At 41.7% G+C, this 19,820-nt stretch overlaps 1 protein-coding gene and 1 long non-coding RNA gene across 3 annotated transcripts in view; one reads left to right on the plus strand and one right to left on the minus strand.

Annotated features, from left to right (window-relative positions):
• Window positions 1-2,064: 2,064 nt before the first annotated feature.
• LOC140593319 (uncharacterized) lies at window positions 2,065-3,909 on the minus strand. Its single transcript, XR_011993604.1, has 2 exons — window positions 3,072-3,909; window positions 2,065-2,956 (listed from the first exon to the last, which is right to left on the minus strand). It is a non-coding gene; the product is annotated as an uncharacterized lncRNA (long non-coding RNA).
• Window positions 2,852-19,820, plus strand: part of rnf130 (ring finger protein 130) — a 52,403-nt gene continuing 35,434 nt past the window's right edge. For both annotated transcript variants that reach the window (XM_023843033.2, XM_023843032.2), the window contains exon 1: window positions 2,852-3,122. In XM_023843033.2, the coding sequence (XP_023698801.1) occupies window positions 2,852-3,122 (271 nt within the window). The remainder of the gene's footprint in view (window positions 3,123-19,820) is intronic.

Consider the following 19,820-nt stretch of genomic DNA (forward strand, 5'->3'; position numbering starts at 1 on the left):
ACAGATGGAGCAGCAGTGGAAGGCCGCGGAAGAGAGAGGATAAAAGCAGCTGGGCCGTGTAGCCCTCTGGGATCTAGAGAAGAGTTTCTATAGTATAGGCAGGATCTAAGCCCTTAGGAAGTATGACATGAAGGACAGATTTCACTAAAGCAAATCACAAGCTACCACACTTTGTAGCTAACAGATTGTAGTTGGGAACTCAATGTTTTTCCGTGTTTAACATAATATAGTTTGGAATTTTGAATGATCGTATATATTTACTGATAACCCAAAACATTATGACCAACTGCCTAATATAATGTTGTTCCTCCCTGTGCTGCAAAAAGAGCTAAAACACCCAAAGTCATGGACTCTACAAGACCTCCGAAGGCACCAATATGTTAGCGAACAGATCCTTTAATTCCTGTAGGTTGTGAGGTGGAGCCACTGAGGATCAGACTTGTTGTTCCAAACACATCCCACAGATGCTCGACTGGATCGAGATCTGGGGAAGTTGAAGGCCAGGGCAACATCTGTACCTCAAACCATTTCTGATCAATCTGTGCAATGTGGCAAGGCACATTATCCTGCTGAAAGAGACCACATCCATGAAGAGAGCCAGTTGCCATGAAGGGGTATACTGCATGGTCTGCAACAATGTTTAGGTTGGCAGAACATATGAAATGAACACAAATGAACACCCCGTGAATACCCAGACCAAGGATCTCCCAGCAGAACATTCTCCAAAGCATCACCCTCTCGCCACCAGTTTTTCTTCTTCCCACAGTGCATCCTGGTGCCATCTCTTCCCCAGGTAAGTGACACGTGATGCAACAGAAAATGGAATTCACCCGACCAGGTTTCCATCGATCCAAGGTCCAGCTCGCATGCACATTGTAGGGGCTTTCGATGGTGAACAGGGGCTGATATGGACACTCTGACTTGCGGCTACGCAGCCTCATACACAGCAGGGCTCTGTGCACTTTCTGTCGTGACATATTACTCCTGTAACCATCATTAAAATCATTTGCAGTTTGTGCCACAGAAGGCCTTCTGTTGATTCACACTATCCAAGATATCCTTTGTTCACATCTCACATGGATGAGTCATGGCCACCCAATACCCTGTTCTTTGTGATTCTTGCTTCCTCAGACGACTATCTGTACGTACTCACTACAGCTGACCATGAGTACCCCACAAACCTTTTCAATCCGGAGATGCTCTGACCCAGTCAACCTGCCATTTGGCCATTATCAAACTCACTCGGGTCTTTACACATATCTATTACTTCTGCATTCAACATTGACTACTAGTACCATATGTTATTGCAGTCTTTGACACAAACCGCTTTTACTAGATAGTCAACATTATTCACTTACATGAGCAGGGTTGCCAACTTTGATCAGGTGGCCGGCGTGAGATTTTCAATTCTAGACAAGTCTGCACAGACATGCACACGCATTTACATGTAGGCAACATTTGTATTACCTTGTAAATAGTCTGAAAGGTTTGCAAACTATCCCAACGCTTTTCATGTAGCCAATCTTAGGCTTATAATGGAATAATGTAGATTTGCCGTGAGTTTTCTTGCATGAGCCTGAGAGTCTGAAAGCTTGACCACCAGATACCTGAAAGCTGGCAACCCTGCATGGGGGTAGACATAAGGTTTTGCCTCATCCGGGTATATATACACAATATACATAATATAATATATGTAGTCACCGTATATAATCATTCATTAACCAATAATTATTTTTGTCTCGCAAGTGGGCCAATCTGTGTGTCAACAGCTGAAAACCGATTTGTGGGCGAGCGCCATCTCCTCTCGCCGCCGGGACGCGCATCCCGGCATGACTGCACGCGCACAGCCGTCGCCCCCCGCCCCCTTCTCCCCGTCTGCGCGAGCCCTCTCTGTCCCTCATCGCGCTTCTGCGCATGTCCGTGTCGGCGGCAGGAAAAGAGGGGCGGCTTCGCTGTTACCGCCTAGTCTCTGACGACAGCGTATTTGGGCGATTAAAAAATTTACCAGAACAGATAAAGTTTTACATTAACTGCGCTCGTCAGCAGTTAAATGGAGAAGGTAGGTATATTGCTGATTTTTATTATCGCAGAGGAATACAAACGAGTAGAATACTGGCTACTGGTGTATGTGTCGCTCGGTTGTAAGGTCTTTACATATATCGGGTACCAAATTTCTTCATAACAAAGCTAAATCCAGTCACAAAAAAAGGAACCTATGACAGTAGCTATTTTGTAAAATATAAATGGATACCTGCATGAAAAACTTACCGGCTAATACGAGTTGAATCAGTAAGCTGTATTTTAAAATACTCTTTTTCGAACACTACAATGCATTTCTATGACAAACCATGGGAAAATAAACACCAGTTATGCGTCGAAATACTCTCGTTTAAATTGCTAACTTAGATGAGTAACATGTATTTTACGCTATATGTTGTTGCTTAATCGAGTGCAAATACATTACGGTGCCACGAACAGTAAAAGAATCCGTTATATGTATTGATGTTTAAGAAATAAATCTGTACATCAACAATATTTGAAATTCTTTTGTTTATATAAAGATTATACAGATTTAATTGGCGTTTTAAAAAATGTGTGTATGTTGCTCGTTCGCGCTGGAATAATTTTCTTTTTTTGTCCGTCGAAAGGTAGAGTAGGCGACGGACGTGTGCATCGGAATATCTGCGCAAATGATGTGAAGACAGCGGCATGTTTTGATGTCGGGACCCGGCGCAGAAGCCGTCAAATAAGATCCTGCTTTGTACATTTCTGCCTTCGGATAAAGCGCCGCCGGTTTGGTTCCTGAAGAAGCGCCGGCGGGGGGCGATCATCGTCGAGGCTGACGCCGAAGATGCCGAGGCAGCGCTCCGCGGCCAGCCCGAGAGGCTGTCTGTACGCCGTCACGCTTCTGCTCGTCCTGCCCAGGTGCATGCTGTCCATTCGGGGCGACAAAAACCTGGTCAACAAGGACGAGGTTTTCAGCGCCACGGTCAACGCCACCGTGTTGGACTCCAAAGGCAACCTCAAGCAGATCTTGTCCAAGGACGACGGCAGGTACGGGCAGAACTCACCCAGGAGCGAGGCGAGGGGGATCGTGATTGCACCTGCTGCTGTCCACGGCGGTGAGTTTGCCCTGCTGATCGTGGCTTATGGTCGAGGTCCGGGACGGTCTGTGCTGGCCACTTTCGCGGCCTTGTGGGTCTGGCTGAATATGCCTTAATTAGCACCTGATAGACGGCGCTGTCGCCGGATTAGATAACTATATTTTTAAATGATAGTTTAAACTGTTTGGAGTTGGAGGTGACGCAAAAACAGCGTGCCCTCTTCGCAGCCCCCGGGGGCTAGGGTTGGGCACATCGATTTTAAAGACCAACAAGTCAGTATTGTGAAAGATATTACATGGTATTCGGATAAGAGAATTATATAACTGTCAGCTTGTAGTCTGTGCGTACAGTAATTGCTGTTGGTGAATGATCAGGTAATGAATTTTCATTTTTTGTAAGTTACGAGACCCCGCCCATCAGAAATATGCTGTGATGTTATTTCTCAATATTGACGAGGAGTGATAGAGATCTAATAATGTAAATTAATGCAGGCTGACGTGCTGTGGTCGAGGCCCGGTGAAACCTGACCCTCTCTTCCCGCAGTCTCTGCCCAGGCTTCTCCATAAAATCATTACCAGCGCTAGGGCCGGAGCTGTTGCCTTCCCCGTCCGTGTGTCTCCGGTTACCTGTTTTAAGCTGCTGTGTTTTGTCGAGGCTCCCAGCATTACCTTGTCTTGCCTTTTACCGTGTTGTATCACGTAACAGACGTGAACGCCATACTTGACGTGACAGGGAGTAAGCCAAAAAACAGCGTCGCAACCCCAGATCCGTCATGATGGGCGAATTTGTTTCTCGCCAGCGGCGATGTTAGTGCAGCAGTAAGGCCTATAATACACGCGTGTTTTGAGTCATAGTAACAATAACATAAAAACACACAATATCCCTGGAATGATTTTATGGAGAAAACAGGATTATAGGCAGTAGTGTAGTCATCCATGACGTGATTGGTGGTTAAAGTTGTCGGAACCCCCCCCCATAAAAAAGCACTATATCTGATTTACTTTGGTAAAGTACGCAATGATATTTAGAAATGGACGTTTCTGTAGTCAAAGGCGTTAAATGCAAAAACGGTTAAATGCAAATGTAACTGATTAAGAATCCATTAACTTCTAGTTGTGGTGTGAAGGCACTGTATCCTCTTTAGTCCATCCATCTTCTGACCAATTGTCTTAGTCAGGGTCACGGGGCCTCTACACTATAGCAGGCAGCATCAGGCTGGCCAACAGGGCATATACACGTGTATGATAGTACCCTGGGCAATTTAGAGATGTCTATTACTCTAACCACATCTTTTTGACTGTGGGAGGAAACCCACACAAACAGTGCAACTGGGATACAAACCCCCTTTCCTGCAGGTGTCACGGATTGCTGCTACCCACTGAACACTCTTGAGTGCATTCGTTTATGTTTAATTGGAAAAATGAGGCAGAAAGAGAAAGCCAGACTAGTTTGTCTTGTTTTGGGTATTTTGCAACTGTTGTAGATTACCAAACTATTACGTAAAAAATGGACTGACACCGTGCTCATCTGCAAATGATCATTGTGCATTCAATTGAGCTGCCTGAATACAATATATTGTGCAGCCTGTAAGGGAAGGAAATTGCCGGAAGCCTGTTTCTGCTCTGTTTAGTTTCCGTTGTATAGACATGCTCTGTGCGACAGTTTTGAACCCTAAAACCAATGAAAGGGGGTGTATTTTCCATTATTGCTTCACAAAAAAAAAAAAAAAAAACTCTGACTGTGTGTATGGGGTCTGTTGGCCTTTGTGTGTGAATTTGGATGTCCTTGTGTGCCCCGTGATCAGACTGGTGTTATCTCCAGAGTGTTCCTCAAATGTTCAGGGCCCTTTGTGTGTTAATGTGGGTGTTTCTGAGTGTTCTGTGTTTGGACTGGCGTTATGTCTACAGTGCTACTGGCGTTGTGTCCAGTGCTTTCTCAAATAGACTCCCTGTTATCTTAGTTGGTCCATTGTTTAGTCAAAATGGATTTATGAATATACTATATGTATTTGATGGTGTTGGAGAAGGAGTATCATTACAGTTGTACACATGCACACTTACTGACTTAGTTTAATATATTTGTTAGTTAGTAGATAAAGTATTCAAAGCACTAATGGACTATGTGGATTTAATGTTTTTCCACCCTTGGGCTAATGTGTGGTGGACTCCCCTTCTGTGCATACCATCGTTCCATTTGCAAACCAGGGGTTGACAAACACAAGCATGCCCTGGCTTGGAAGAGGCAGGATACTGAGTATCAGCCAGCCTGTGAATATTCCCCATATCCTTATTCTATGACAAAGGCTTGAGATCACTGCTAAATCCTAGTATGTGCTTCCAGACGTGTATTGATGAGCTGCCAGACAGACGTATTAACTTCCCTGTGGTGGAGTCATGCCTTGGGTCCCCTGTGGGCCATTATCCATATTCATATCGCAGAATGAATGAAAATGTATAAAGTCCTTGCATGCCGGGCATTACGGGTAATGTGGGGCGAGGTTTCCTTTAATAATTTCAGTTATCTCCTAAGCTTATGTTTGCATGCCTCCGTGTTTAGTGCCATCAGATGCCTTTATTAATGCCGCAAATGGAAGCGAAACAACATTTCAAAGGATGCTTTTGAAGAGTATAGAGAAGGATGAGGTGTTTTGAGGTTAGAATTTAAATTCCGTTGCTTCGTTATTTTTGGGGTTTGTGTGAGTCATGTGCAGAACGTGGCAGGAAAAAGAAGCATGTCAGCCCTGCAAGATCAGCCAGTTATACATTAACTCCTCATTGCTATGGTAACCAGTGGACATAGTGGACAGAAGCAGAGGGTATCCTGCAGGGTGTACTCTGGAGGCAGCAGGCTGTCGTCTGGGCTACCGATAACGTGAAAGTTCTAGGTCTCTGCACAGGCACTGAAAGAGTCTGCTAAGCAGGTAAGTGAACAGAGAGCAGGCATTTTTAATTTCCGTGTAGTTGTATATAACACCGCATAGCATAACCTGGGTAGGTTGGAACGCCAGTTAAAGTATCTCCAATTTCATCTATGATTTCGATTTCCTTTGTAAGCAGTCCTTGTAGTCTTATTTTATCAGTTAGGAATTACAGGTTGCTTTGTCCTTTTTTTGTTGAGTGGCTGCTAGATTTTGATGTAATTCTGACTCTGAAAAAACAATGGAATTCATTAAGAGGGGTTTTCAATCTGGGGTCCATGATCCTCTGGGGGTTTGTAAAGCAGTTGTAGGGGGTCTGCAGAGATGTGTAATAAATTGATGAAGTGCTGGGATTTCATCCATTTACCCCCCGGTATTTATCGCGAAAAATATTGAACTATTTAAAAAATAAAAAGGAAACTTTAATAAAGTTCCCTGCCAATACAATAGGTCTTGCTTACTTACATGGTCATACATTATTCGTTGGGGCTCGCTTTTTGTGGGCCATTTTCATTTGGGGGGTCTCTGGCTTAAGGGTTTAGACCACTAGACCTCTGTGTTTATGGGGTTGACATGAAGGTAACCCTGAGTTTCACCCTGGAGGTCGACTGAAAGCTTGTTGGTAGAAATGTCAAGAGTGTCTGTACAGTATAAGAGGGCTTATTTATGTGGCTGTAAGCAGGGGAATAGACATGGGGGATAATCAGTTTTCGTACTGTATTGTCATGTTCCTCTGCCTGTCACAATTGTGTTTTTATTCTTCTCAGAGTAGTTTTCACTCCTCCCCCACTCACTGTTGTCTGTACTCCCATCTAGAACACTACCAGTAGCCTCCCCTTAGCTATTATTGTGACCCATCCTTCCTGTGTCTATGCTTTGCTTACCACTGAGCACATTTCCCATTCTCACATGAGCTGGATTTGGTAGATTCACTGTGACTTGTTTAAAGATTGGTCTGCTATCACTTCTGCAATTTAGGTTTCTGCTGTGTTTTTTCCTCGCTTTCCCATACCTACAGTGGCATAAATAAAAGCGATGTCGTCCAATTACGTACAGAAATACTGTGGCACTTAAATGGGCTGCTCTTTTAGCGTAGCTGCTAGAGGTTTTAAGTGGAATGAAGAATATGTATGGGCCGCTCGCCAAAGCTGGTTTAAAAACAGTGATGCACATGGCTTTTATATAAGACTGATGCTACTTGCTTCACATTTGCATCTTTAGAATCACTTGTGTTCAGGAAAACCACAGAGCCGAAGGTTAGGCATATGGCTGAGGTAGAGAGTGATTCTTGCTCAATCAACTGTGCACCATGTGAGACCAAGAAATGAGCAACCTTTGAACGACTCCGCTGGACTGCTTCCTCCCCCAACTGCCCGCTGCCCAGAGTCTTCTCACCAGCTGGTGTGTCTGTCATGCGGACAGACAGTCTGGCAGGGATCTCTTAATAAACACACAGCCAATAGGAAACTAGACAGTCATGACACAGCAAGTGAAATAAAGGACAGATTATTCTTAGCCCATGCTGTAGGAATCTGAGAGTGCAAAGCCAGAAGGATATCGGGACAATTTTAGAAAGAAAGAAAGAGAGAGAGAGAGAGAGAGAGAGAAAAGTCCCTGCTGAAATAGGCCTTGTGCCCTTTATTGACGGTGGCATACTGAGAATGTAGCCCAAATACACTCTGTCGAGGCATGATTTGGGAAATTAAAAAAAAAAACTGCACATGTGTCTCACTGGAGGAATCAATGCATGACAAAAAGAAACAGAAGCATATTACCTCAGTATTTCATTTTTTATATATACAGTGGGACCTCAGTTCTCGAACTCACTAGAACTAGAATTTCTTAAGTCGAACAAACCAGTTTGACCTAGAACTCGATCTAATATCAGAAGTCGAACCGTGAACGCTGACCTAATATAAATTGTACGCGCCAGGAAATGAGTCATACTACAATGCAATTCTTACTTGAATGCCTTCTTCATAGACTGCACGATTAACCAAATAAAGCAGCGCAACATTACTGTTCCAGTTTGTGCGACTGGGTGAGAGGTACCGTAATGCGTAATGCACCGTAATGCATTGCGTCAGGATCAGAATGCATTGCTTTTAAGCCAGTGCTGTAAGCAAGTCGAACGCACCCAATGACCGGACTGGGGAAACAAACTGAAACGCGGACTTAATTCAGAGGACTAATGAAAACAACCAGAAATAGCTGATCACACAGGGATTCCACATGGGGTTAACGAGGGGGCGTGGCACACGGAAGGAGCGGTTCGATCGGGGCAGGACAGGGGTAATGTTGGGATAAGATCTTTATCGTTTTGGAAGACATTAAGAAAAAAATTCTCTTCTTGTTTTATCCTGTTCATTTTGTGTTTAAATGCTAAAAAAAAAAAAAAAAAAAAAACATATTTAGGTGTGTGTGTGTGTGTGTGTATAAATAAATATATATATATATATATATATATATATATATATATATATATATATATATATATATATATATATATATATATATATATATATATATATATATATATAATTATTTTGCCATATATTTCTGTATATTAGCACCTTCAGAGAAAATGAACATTTTATTTGGATTTACTTAACCCAGTACATTACAGTATAAATGTGTATTTGGTGCACTGAAATATAAATGTGCTATTATAAGGTTTAAGCCTGGATTCATTCATAGAAGGAGATTTACTTTGCACAAAGGTCAGAACAAAAGTCAGTGGTTTCTGAAAGTTGTTTGGCAGATGTGCAGCAAGCAGATCCATGAACTGTGGTGAGGAGAAACTTTTGGGAAAGCAGTGAAGCTGAAATGTGCTGTTATTTTGGGCCGACTTGGTCAAAAGGGAGTAAAGCGAATGAGGGCCTGTGCGTTTGTGGTGATATCACAGCTCTCGCGCTGATGGCTGATGTCTTCAAGATGGAATACGGCCTCGAATTCCTCCGTAGCGTGGCTCCTTACGAATCCTAATACTTCGCTTATATAAATTTGAAGGACACTTCCAGTGTCCTCAGAGCTCATAAATATCCTGTTACTCTTTACAGGGTGCCTGAGAATTATGAAACCAAACCAGCATGATTACTCATGTTTATGTAAGATAACAATGGAATGTATTGGATTTTATTTATTACAGTCTAAGAGCCATTAATGAATTTATTTAAATGATTTTATGCCTTTTTTGTTTGTTGGCTAGTGGTATGGAATCTTTTTTTATTGGCTCATTCAGAATAATTTGCAGTGTACATGTATATTTGTAATTAGTATTAATTATAACTTTTAAAAAGGATTTGGAATTCTTATTAACCATGGCAATAATTTCACATTTACAGTATTGTTATCCATATGAATACTTATGGTCCCGTCTTTCCATCGGTTTCCAGGAACTCCTAATCCAGTGTTTCAAAAAAAAAATGCTGAGCTACATTTTGTAAACACAGGTCTCCTGGGGGCTGCTAAAGCCCACAAAGATGTATTGCTGCCTTGGACATGTGTCCAGGTACAGAATTGTGTTCTTGCACATCCAGACTCCTCACATTGCGTGTCTGGGTGATTCACACATTCACTTGCTTACGTTTTTGTGTTTCCCTGTGTCATTCATATTCTTCTGGCTGTGGGCCTGGAACTGGCTGGGGTGTGATGCGGTAGCTTCCGCGTGACGCGTTTGTTGCACAGCCCCAGGTGCGGACGTCTGCACGACCTTGTCATCTGCCCAACAGGAGTCGGACTGGGATTCCCGCCGAGCTCAGCGCCGGCCGAACCGTCGGGTGCAGGAAACTTCATGAGCTGTAGATCTCATCAGCCGTGGCTCCACTGTGGTGGAAAAAAACGACAGTGGCTTAATGGACCATCAGCAGCACTTGCCACATTAAACCTTTTCTCTGCCAATCGTGCCATCCCTCAAAGACTGTGGATGCAATTGTGGAAGTAGAGGATGCCGGTGCCGTCGTCACAGCCGATTTTTGAAAGCTGCCTAGAAGCTGCAGCTGGCATTGCGGTGAGAGAGACAGAAGTTGTACACAGCGGTTACACTGGAAACAGTGCTTCGCAGCCAAAGATTTTGCACGCTGGCAAGAAGGAGCAAGTTTTCTGCATAGGCTTGCCAGCATGAGAGTCATCTTCTGCTTTTGTTTAAAAAAAAAAACAAAAAAAAAGTTTTTTATTTTTTTTGTTTAATTCTGAGAAGTAGTTTTCTCTCTCTCTGCTATGAGTTTGACTTCAGTATTTGGGCATCTTGGTTGCTTGTCCTGTTTCCACCTTGGCGAGTGTTCTGGTGCCAGCTGTAGATGAGTCTCCTTTGTGCTCATTTGGCTTCTATGATTCATTTTTCCCCCTTACAAGTCATGTGCTGACATGTGCTTATAGAATGCATTGGAGGACATGTTAGTGGGTCAGAGTGGATACATTCCTCATGCAGCTGTTTACCCATCATCTAGGTAGGTCACCTTTGGTTAGGGGGAGGTGAATACTGAATACCAGTTTGAGGTGCATGTCCAGGCAAAGAGGCTGGTGCAGGAACCCCTCTTGGGGAAACCTTTATCCACATCCTAGAGGCTGGATTTCAAGTTCAGTCAATATCCCTTTCCCTCTTTTTTTGATCATCCCAATCCTTCTCTTGCCTTTTTTCAAATTAGTATTGATGGCAGCCAGGCCTCTGAGGAATTCTGGGTATCCAACGGATGCTATTGTGCACCAGGTATTTATTGTCCATGTTGCAGTTTTTACTGTAAGATTGTTGTATTTTTCTGGCTGTTGGGTGGTTTTGTTTTTCTGTTTCACATTGCCAAGGAAGGCTGGGACAAGAAAGTTGTTGTCTCCATACATTGATCACCTGGGGAGTGATTTAGCTTCAGCTTTGAGCTGCAGGATTTAAGTGCATTATGTGGGATGAGTTCCCTTCCAGGGCCACTTCTAGGGCCGCTCTGTGAATGCTACTTTGTGGAGGTGGATTCGAATCTGGTTGAAATCAATGTGCTTCCTGACATAGGCCTAAACATTTGCCCACGCGTAAATGATTTACAGTAAAGTCATTCTCAGGAGAAGGAAACTGGAGTAATGGCAAGGTGGGATATCATTGATGGTGATGGATGTGGACAGGAATCCGCTCAGATTATCAAGGAGAGGTTTCTTCTTTGTTTGATGCTGTTTTCGGGCCTGTACATTTCCTGTTTGGTATAATAACATTTGCTTTTTTACACATGGAGAAACAAAGTCTGCACTATGCAGATGAACCCATTACACATTGATAATGATGATGACTCTCTAGAAAAATTATTTCACTATTATGATATTGATGTTTTTTCCCACCTAGGCCTGGATCCAGGGGAAGATTAACTGCAGTTTCTTTTTTTGTTTTTTTTTTGACCTTTAGATGTGAAGAGGATAAAAACGGCAAGGGCTGGGTTTATAGTGTTGGTGGGGGGCTGCTGCAATTAGGGAGAGCTGCTGAATTCAGTAAGGGCTCATGGGTACCTGAGTCAAGGGCATTACAGCAGACGTCACTGCTCCTGTCTTGGTGCTGACATTCAGCGATTTCCAATGAGAATTTTGCCATGACTTCATATTGCTGTACTTAACCCATGCGTTTGTGTGTAGTGGCCTTTATGTTTGTGCATAAATAGTAAAACATACAGCTTTTGTGCTGGTTTGTAGTACCAATTGGAGCTACCTCTGGTTGTCAGGTTAGGTGACACGTAGTATGAAGGTGTTATCCATTCCCCATTTCTATTCCATAAAGGTAAAAAAGGGGGACAAAGGTTTAAACAACAACAAAAAAAAAAATTATGATACTTTTCATATAATTTCTGTATGATTTGTAATTTTTCAGTTTTTTGAAAGCAATATTTATTGTAAGAATGGTAGAATGGGGAAATCATTAACTATTTTAGCATGATTAAGAACAATCAGCTTGTTTTGTGCCAGTCTTTAAAACAATTTCTTCTTAATCCTCATCGCTATCGCAGTCGTCATCAGAGGATGAATTAATTTTGGCGTTGCTGTCGGGAAGTGATTTAACTTGTAGTTCCCTGGGCAGAAAAATGAGTGTGCCTTTGTGAAAATGGCAGATGCAAATGTCCTGATTTCACATGCTCTTTTATGTCATTCTTGATCAGTGTTTCCACATGTGACTTATCTCTGCCTCGAATGAACTCGTCATTGGCATATCAATAGCTGTTCGCACTTGGGGGTGTGTCCCCAGGGAAGACTGGTTATTTTAATTCAGTGGAAACAGCTTATAGTAGAGCATGGTTATACAGTAGTGATTAACCACTTATTTGGATAAAAAACTTCACACAGAATCACTCCTGTACAAATACTGTTTACATACTTTGCTTATAGTAATGAAGTGCTCTGCTTACAGTGTTCATTTTGGGGTTTTTTGTACATAATATATGGAAAAATTAAACTACGGTAATAATTCTTTTTACTTTGATACTTTTGCCTTGTGGTAACTCCTGTTTCTGGCTAGCTACCTGCTGCATGCATAGAAAACTTCACAGGAAAAAGAAAGTATTTCTCTCAATGAAAAATATAAACTCATCAAACCTTATGATAAACTGCCAAATACAAGCTAACGAGATGCAGCAGCAAACCCACAATAAGTTATTTAATTTGTACAGTACTGTAATTTGAAAAGTATTTTAAACAGCTGTACTGTATTTTGAAAGACTCAGTAAAATTCAGTAAATAGCAATGCTGTCTGTTATTACCTCAGTTCTCGAACTCATTAGAACTCGAATTTCTTAAAAGTCGAACCAACCAGTTCGAAAAAAAATTACCTAGAACTCGATCTGAATCTCAGAAGTCAAACCGTGAACGCCGACCTAAGAGAACTTGTACACGCGAGGAAATGAGTCACGTGTGCCGGCACGTCTCTCAGCGGAAACAAAGGGTAACGCTTCAGTCTCAGTCTCGTATTCGCTGTGATAGCATCGTGCATGTTTGCATTAATATTTTAATATGAATAATAAACCATTAATACAATTAATTATAATAATATTGTCGTGCCGAGCGGGTACGTAATGGAGACAAAGGTGCAGACCTCAGGGTAGAACTGGGCCATATGGCCTAAAAATAAAATCTCAGATTTTTTCACAAAAAATCCGATTTCCGATTTTAATCGATTTTCCTCTCCCCTACTCAAAATCAAACTACAGATGACAAAAATGGTTCAAAACAAGTTTTAACTTTATTTAGCTTTTTTTACTTTAGGGTTAAAGTGCAATCTGACAAGCCATAAAAGATGCTTGTAAGTGAGGTGGCAGACCACGCCATTGTAAACACTTTTAGAAACTTGTAAAAACTTTTAGAAAGCTTTCTCTATAGCTTATTTTCAAACTGGCAACAACACAGTACGCCCTCAAACTTATAAATAAAAGTAATAAGTAATATTGTAATAATAATAGAAAAAAAAACACACAATTTTATCATGTCAGCTTGTAATTAAGTAAATACACTGCTCAAAAAAATTAAAGGAACACTTTGAAAACGCATCAGATTTCAATGGGGGAAAAAATCGTGCTGGATATCTATACTGATATGAACTAGGTAATGTATTAAGAGTGAAAGGATGCTACATCGTTTGATGGAAATGAAAATTACAAACCTACAGAGGGCTGAATTCAAAGACACTCTGAAAATCTAAGTGAAAAAATGATGCAGCAGGCTAGTCCATTTTGCTGAAAATTCATTGCAGCAACTTAAAATCGTACTCAGTAGTTTGTATGGCCCCCATGTGCTTGTATGCATGCCTAACAATGTCAGGGCATCCTCCTAATGAGATGATGGATGGTGTCCTGGGGGATCTCCTCCCAGATCTGAACCAGGGCACCACTGAGCTCGTGGACAGTCTGAGGTGCAACCTGGTGGCGTCAGATGGATCGAAACATAATGTCCCAGAGGTGTTCTATTGGATTTAGGTGATGCAAACGTGGGGGCCAGTCAATGGTATCAATTCCTTCATCCTCCAGGATCTGCCTGCATACTCTCGCCACATGAGGCTGGGCATTGTCGTGCACCAGGAGGAACCCAGGACCCACTGCACCAGTGTAGGGTCTGACAATGGGTCCAAGAATTTCATCCTGAGACCTAATGGCAGTCAAAGTGCCATTGTCTAGCCTGTAGAGCTCTGTGCGTCCCTCCATGGATATGCCACCCCAGACCGTCACTGACCTACCACCAAAACAGTCCTGCTGAACAATGTCACAGGCAGCATAATGTTCTCCACAGCTTCTCCAGACCCTCTCACGTCTGTCATATGTGCTCAGGGTGATCCTGCTCTTATCTGTGAAAAGCACAGGGCACCAGTGACGGACCTGCCAATCCGGGCAGTGAGCACAGGGTGCACCGGAGGATGTCAGACCCTCAGGCCACCCTCATGAAGCGTTTCTGATTGTTTGGTCAGAGACATGCACACCAGTGGCCTGCTGGAGGTAATTTTGTAGGGCTGTGGCAGTGCTCATCCTGTTCCTCCTTGCACAAAAGAGCAGATACCGGTCCTGCTGATGGGTTAAGGACCTTCTACAGCCCTGTCTAGCTCTCCTAGAGTAACTGCCTGTCTCCTGGGATCTCCTCCATGCCCTTGAGACTGTGCTGGGAGACACAGCAAACTTTCTGGCAATTGGCACGTATTGATGCACTATCCTGGAGCAGTTGGACTACCTGTGCAACCTCAGTAAGGTCCAGGTATCGCTTCAAGCTACCAGTAGTGACACTGACCATAGCTAAATGCATAACTAGTGAAAAAACAGCCAGAAAAGATGAGGAGTGAAAAATGTCAGTGGCCCCCACCTGTTAAACCATTCCTGTTTTTGGGGTCATCTCATTGCTGCCCCTTTAGTTCACCTGATGTTAATTTCATTAACACCAAAGTGGCTGAAACTGATTAACAACCCCCTCTGCTACTTAACTGACCAGATCAGTATCCCAGAAATTTAACTGACTTGATGCTGTACTCTAATTAAAAAGTGTTCCTTTAATTTTTTTGAGCAGTGTACTTTATGCCATTGGGCTTGACATAGTGCAAAAGAAAGCTTTTGAAAAATTGCCAGTGTTAAGAAAAATGAGGCACGTACTTTTAGCATGTTAATGAATCCCAGCTTTTCCACAGTATGTATGGGCACCATGTCTTTTGCACTATACATCGCGACAGCATTTGCTATCGCCTTCCATCGTGCCCGATTCTTATCATATGGCACATAATTCGAAAATGTGTCAGGGACGGTTGCTTGCTTAACTTTGTTTGTTGTGCTGGTGCTGCGGCTATTTTCATTTCGCTGGGAGCGGCACTTCTCCCACTCCACTGCGTGCCTCTGCTTTACATGCTGGAATAAATTAGTCGCGCTGCTTCCTTTGGTTGCAACAGTTTTTAAAGTCTTTGCAACGAGGACTTGTTTGGTCTGTGTCCGAACAAGTTCCATATTACAGATGTAGCAACACCTTTCTTGGGCACAAGCGCCAGCTTTTCCCCTGTCATTGCCATGTTGTTAGTGAATCTGCTACAGTGTTTGGGTGCGCTGCGCTAATTTACCCGTGAAGAATGGTGTGTCGCATTAGTTCCACTTTTGGCACTCGTGTGTAAAAAAAGTAATAAAATCGATTTTCATGAAAACACATCGTCCTGAACTGTAAATTCGAATTAATCGATTAAATCGATTTATCGCCCAGCTCTACGTCAGGGTATTGGGGAATACGGGGTTTAATTACAGGTAAGGCAGGCAAAACGCAGATGGACAATACAAAGACCGGACTGGGGAAACAAACTGAAACGCAGACTAAATACAGACGGCTAATGACAACAACCAGAAACAGCTGATCACGCGAGGATTCCACACGGGGTTAACGAGGGGGCGTGGCACACGGAAGGAGCAGACGATCGGGGCAGGGCACATTGTTTGGATACATTTATTTTCTTACTTTACAAATTACTGTTTTGATAAATGTGTTTAGTACAGTATATGCTCTTCCTGTTTTTTCCGGTTCATTTTGTGTTTAAATGGTAAAATAAACCCACATATTTAGGTGTAATTTTTTGGGGTCGGGAACCAACTAATTGGTTTTCCATTATTTTTTATGGGGAAAATTCGATCAGAACTCGAACTTTTTAGGATTCGATCCAGAGTTCTGAACGGATTAAGTTCGAGTTCTGAGGTACCACTGTATTCATGTGATAAATATACAAATGTCAGTTAGATGGAAATCTGCCTCAAACATAAAGAAAAAGAAAGTAATTCGGTTATAATGATCATCTGCTTACAGTGATCAATTTCACCCAAGACAGATGTGATCACATTTTCCTCTGTAATTTTATATCAAACCAGACGTTTGTGTTTGTTGAGAGCAGGCGTATTTGAAAGGACACCTTAAGGTTTGTATTGAAATCTTTCTTAAGTCTGTCTAATGTAAACAGGCGGAGTTATTTAGGTTGTTGTCGTGCACTTAAGAAAATCCGCACTGAGAGAAAAAAAAATAAAGGAACATGTGATTTGTATATATTTCATGAAAATGCTGATTTATTGTTATTTCTGAGAACGCATTTTAAAATAGACAGATTAAGGTTTCTGATTATGTATTTTTCAAGCATATGCAACAAGCACTGATGGAGATGACAGCATTAGATTCATTTAGAAGCATTTTCTAAGTTAAGGCGCTTATGCCTCAGCCGACTCCTGAGGAGATAACTGGGCTTTGGCCAAAACAGCATCGATTTAGGACAAGTAATGACAGCAGTCCTGTAATTTAAGAATAGATTCGATGTGTGTCAGTTCTTGATGTTTTTTTAAATAAAGTGAAACTACACTTCTGGCCGTTTACTGTCATGTTTCACACTGTTGTCACACATGCTAGCTATACTCGGTACCGGATATTTTCTTATCAGTTCTAATTTGGAACCTACTTTTGGTTCCCAACCCTAGTCAAAACTTGTGGACATTTTGTGTGTGGTGTTTCAGGTCGGCTTTGCAGTGGTGTCATGTCTCTGTTGTAGCCCCTTAAGCAGAAGTAGGAGACTTGCAAAACAGTTGCCAACTTAGTGCTGGGATGGATATGAAGTCACAGAGTGCTCCTGAACTGAAGCCACTTCCTGTTGAAATATACTGGTTTGCATTTCAGAATGGTTTTGAAATTCAGAAGTACAATGCAGAATCCTGCCTACGTGTGCACAGTGCCTGGAATATCCCCCCCCCCAAAAAAATAAATAAATAGATAAAAAATATGGCTGGGACCTTGTGATGTTCTAGGATTCTTGGGTAGCTGAAGCAGCCAGACTGACCAAATTGAACCTCAGGGAATGAATTTGTCAGTCAATAGGATTTCTGAAAGTACCATTGGGTTTGTGGTATGAGACCAGCTCCAAGTAAATAAACCTGTGTTCTGTATTGCTGACAGCGGAAGGTTTAAAAACATTTACATAATGCCATGACATAATAGCATTAAAACAGTAACAGGATTAAAAAGGGGTGCCTGTCCATTATATGAATGGATGGATAAAATGTTTTAAATATGTATAATTAAAAAAAAAATAGGCTGCATTGTAACTTCCACCCTTTTTCCATTGAAACTTTTTAACATGGTGAGATTCTTTATCAAATGTTTTACTCATGTTTTTCACATTCATTGGGGTGTCATACACAGCTTATATATCATTAAATTGCATTCCATATATTAAAATATGAGAAAGTGAACAACAATATGGATTTCGTGTCAAACCTGTTTAGATTTTTTAACAATGTTCTATTTCCTAAAGTTAGTCATAAAAACATGCCTGTTTTAAACAATGTTAGTCAAACTGGTTCAAATAAACTATATAAAAAGTCAAGTTGATACTGCAGACACAGAAATGTTTATACAATTATTCCTTATTAATGATAGGTATAATATGAAAAGCAAGCTGTAAAATAAATACCTAATAATCCAGATTAATGTCCAGGCAAAGTGTTGATGGGCTGTGTAAAAACATTAGAGCTATTTTTAGGGATGGGCCGATCCACATTTTTTCAGCTCTAATCTGATTCCAATACAACTGCTGATACTGATACAGATTCTGATGTGAGAGCTCTTTTTACTTATATATAATATAAAATATATATACTAGTAAATATAAATGAAAAAAAGTATGCCAAAAATGTTTTTATTAGGCTGCTTTAAACATACATAATGTACTGCTCCACCTCATTTGTACGTCTTGTTTGTACGGCCCTTGTGTATCACAAGCTGTAGCAAGTTTGCAAAACAGCCCAAGCTAGTGACTTCTGAATCATCCATGACTTTTTTCATATTACTCACATTGTCTCACGTAATTGTGTGCGCTTTGTTTAGTGGGATTTTCCACTAAATGCTACTCCCACCTGTCAAAACTTTGTTTTTACAAAGATTGCAAATTGCTGTGCTACTAGTTGTTGTTAAAAACATAAAATACCGTCATCCCCTTATCTCCTGTTTTTATGCTTCTCTTGCTGAGAGGGGTATTCGCATGATGTCAAAGCAGGCAGAAGTCACTGCACTCACACCCACTGAGTACCAAATAGACTGAGTGGCAGCGTCAGGGTTTAGCTTGAACGCTACTTAAAAACATCTAAACTGTAAAAGAGCTGTCGTTCGATTGACTGTACAAATAGCTTCTATTTCTTGTTAATTCTATCTTTTTAATGACTGCTAAAATCTAAATAAGCAGTTATCAGACATAGATCGGTCACGTATGGCTGATACCTGATCCGTCAAATAGGTCTGAATCGGTGCCAGTATTCAGATCGGTGCATCTTTACCTATTTTGGTCTTCTGGGCTCCTCCTGCTAACTGTTTACTTCCTTTGATCTCTAGGCCCATCTGCTTCCACTGACTTCAGGCTGATGATGTATAGACTGGACTAGGAGACTTGAGGAATCTTTCACAATCGGCCCACCGGGCGTGGTGCAGCCCACCTATACGGTCCTGTACTCATTGATAAAGATCTGATGCTTGAGGGCTTTCTGCCCTCAGACTGAGTGAACAGTTACTGATGACCATGTTTAGGCTCAAAAGTCAAACCTCTGTTTTGTGAGATTGAAGCCTCCGACCTACTGTCTGACTCAGTATGGGGCCTTCCACCCATCCCACTGTGTCCCAAAGACACATCTATTGTATGTCTTCTTATCATGCATATAGCTGTAGCTGGTAATCATCTTCATGGTATTAGCAGCTTGTCATTGGATTAAAAGCCTCACCTATGACTGCTTACTGCTTGACTGGGATAGAAGTGCCACTGAAGTCATCTTCCAGGCAGGTGTGCTCTCGTCCCTGTCTTTCCTTCTTTCCTGTAATCTTTCCTCTCTGTCTGGCACTCTCCCAATCTCCATCTACGTTCTGGCAGTCCTTACTGCTCTGCCTTCAGTGGTCCCTGGTTACAGGACACAGAGATGTGTGATAAGGTCCTCTCACATAGACTACATGATGCACTCTTTCAGATTACTATGCACTGTTAGACATACCTTGAAAAAAGTTTAGAAAGACCAATGTCAATGCCTTTGAACAAGAAAATGCCCTATTATTTGGTTTTGTTTTTTATTTATTTATGTGAAACATTGTATAATTCCTTTCTTTAAAGTAAAACAATGGTTTCGGAATGCATCAGTCAGAATTTCCCTTTGTAGAAATTTACTGGAAATTTCAGTTTTAAGTTGAGACCATTATCCAAAATGTTTAAAATGTTTACTGCAAAACACTGCAGATAAGTTTCCATATGACTTAAGTAGGGATGGCACGGTTCATGAAAAAAAACCGAACCGTTCGGTTCGCTTGTCTCGGTTCGGAGC

Source organism: Paramormyrops kingsleyae, chromosome 10 (assembly GCF_048594095.1).
Source record: "Paramormyrops kingsleyae isolate MSU_618 chromosome 10, PKINGS_0.4, whole genome shotgun sequence".
In the NCBI taxonomy this organism is placed as follows: Eukaryota; Metazoa; Chordata; class Actinopteri; order Osteoglossiformes; family Mormyridae; genus Paramormyrops; species Paramormyrops kingsleyae.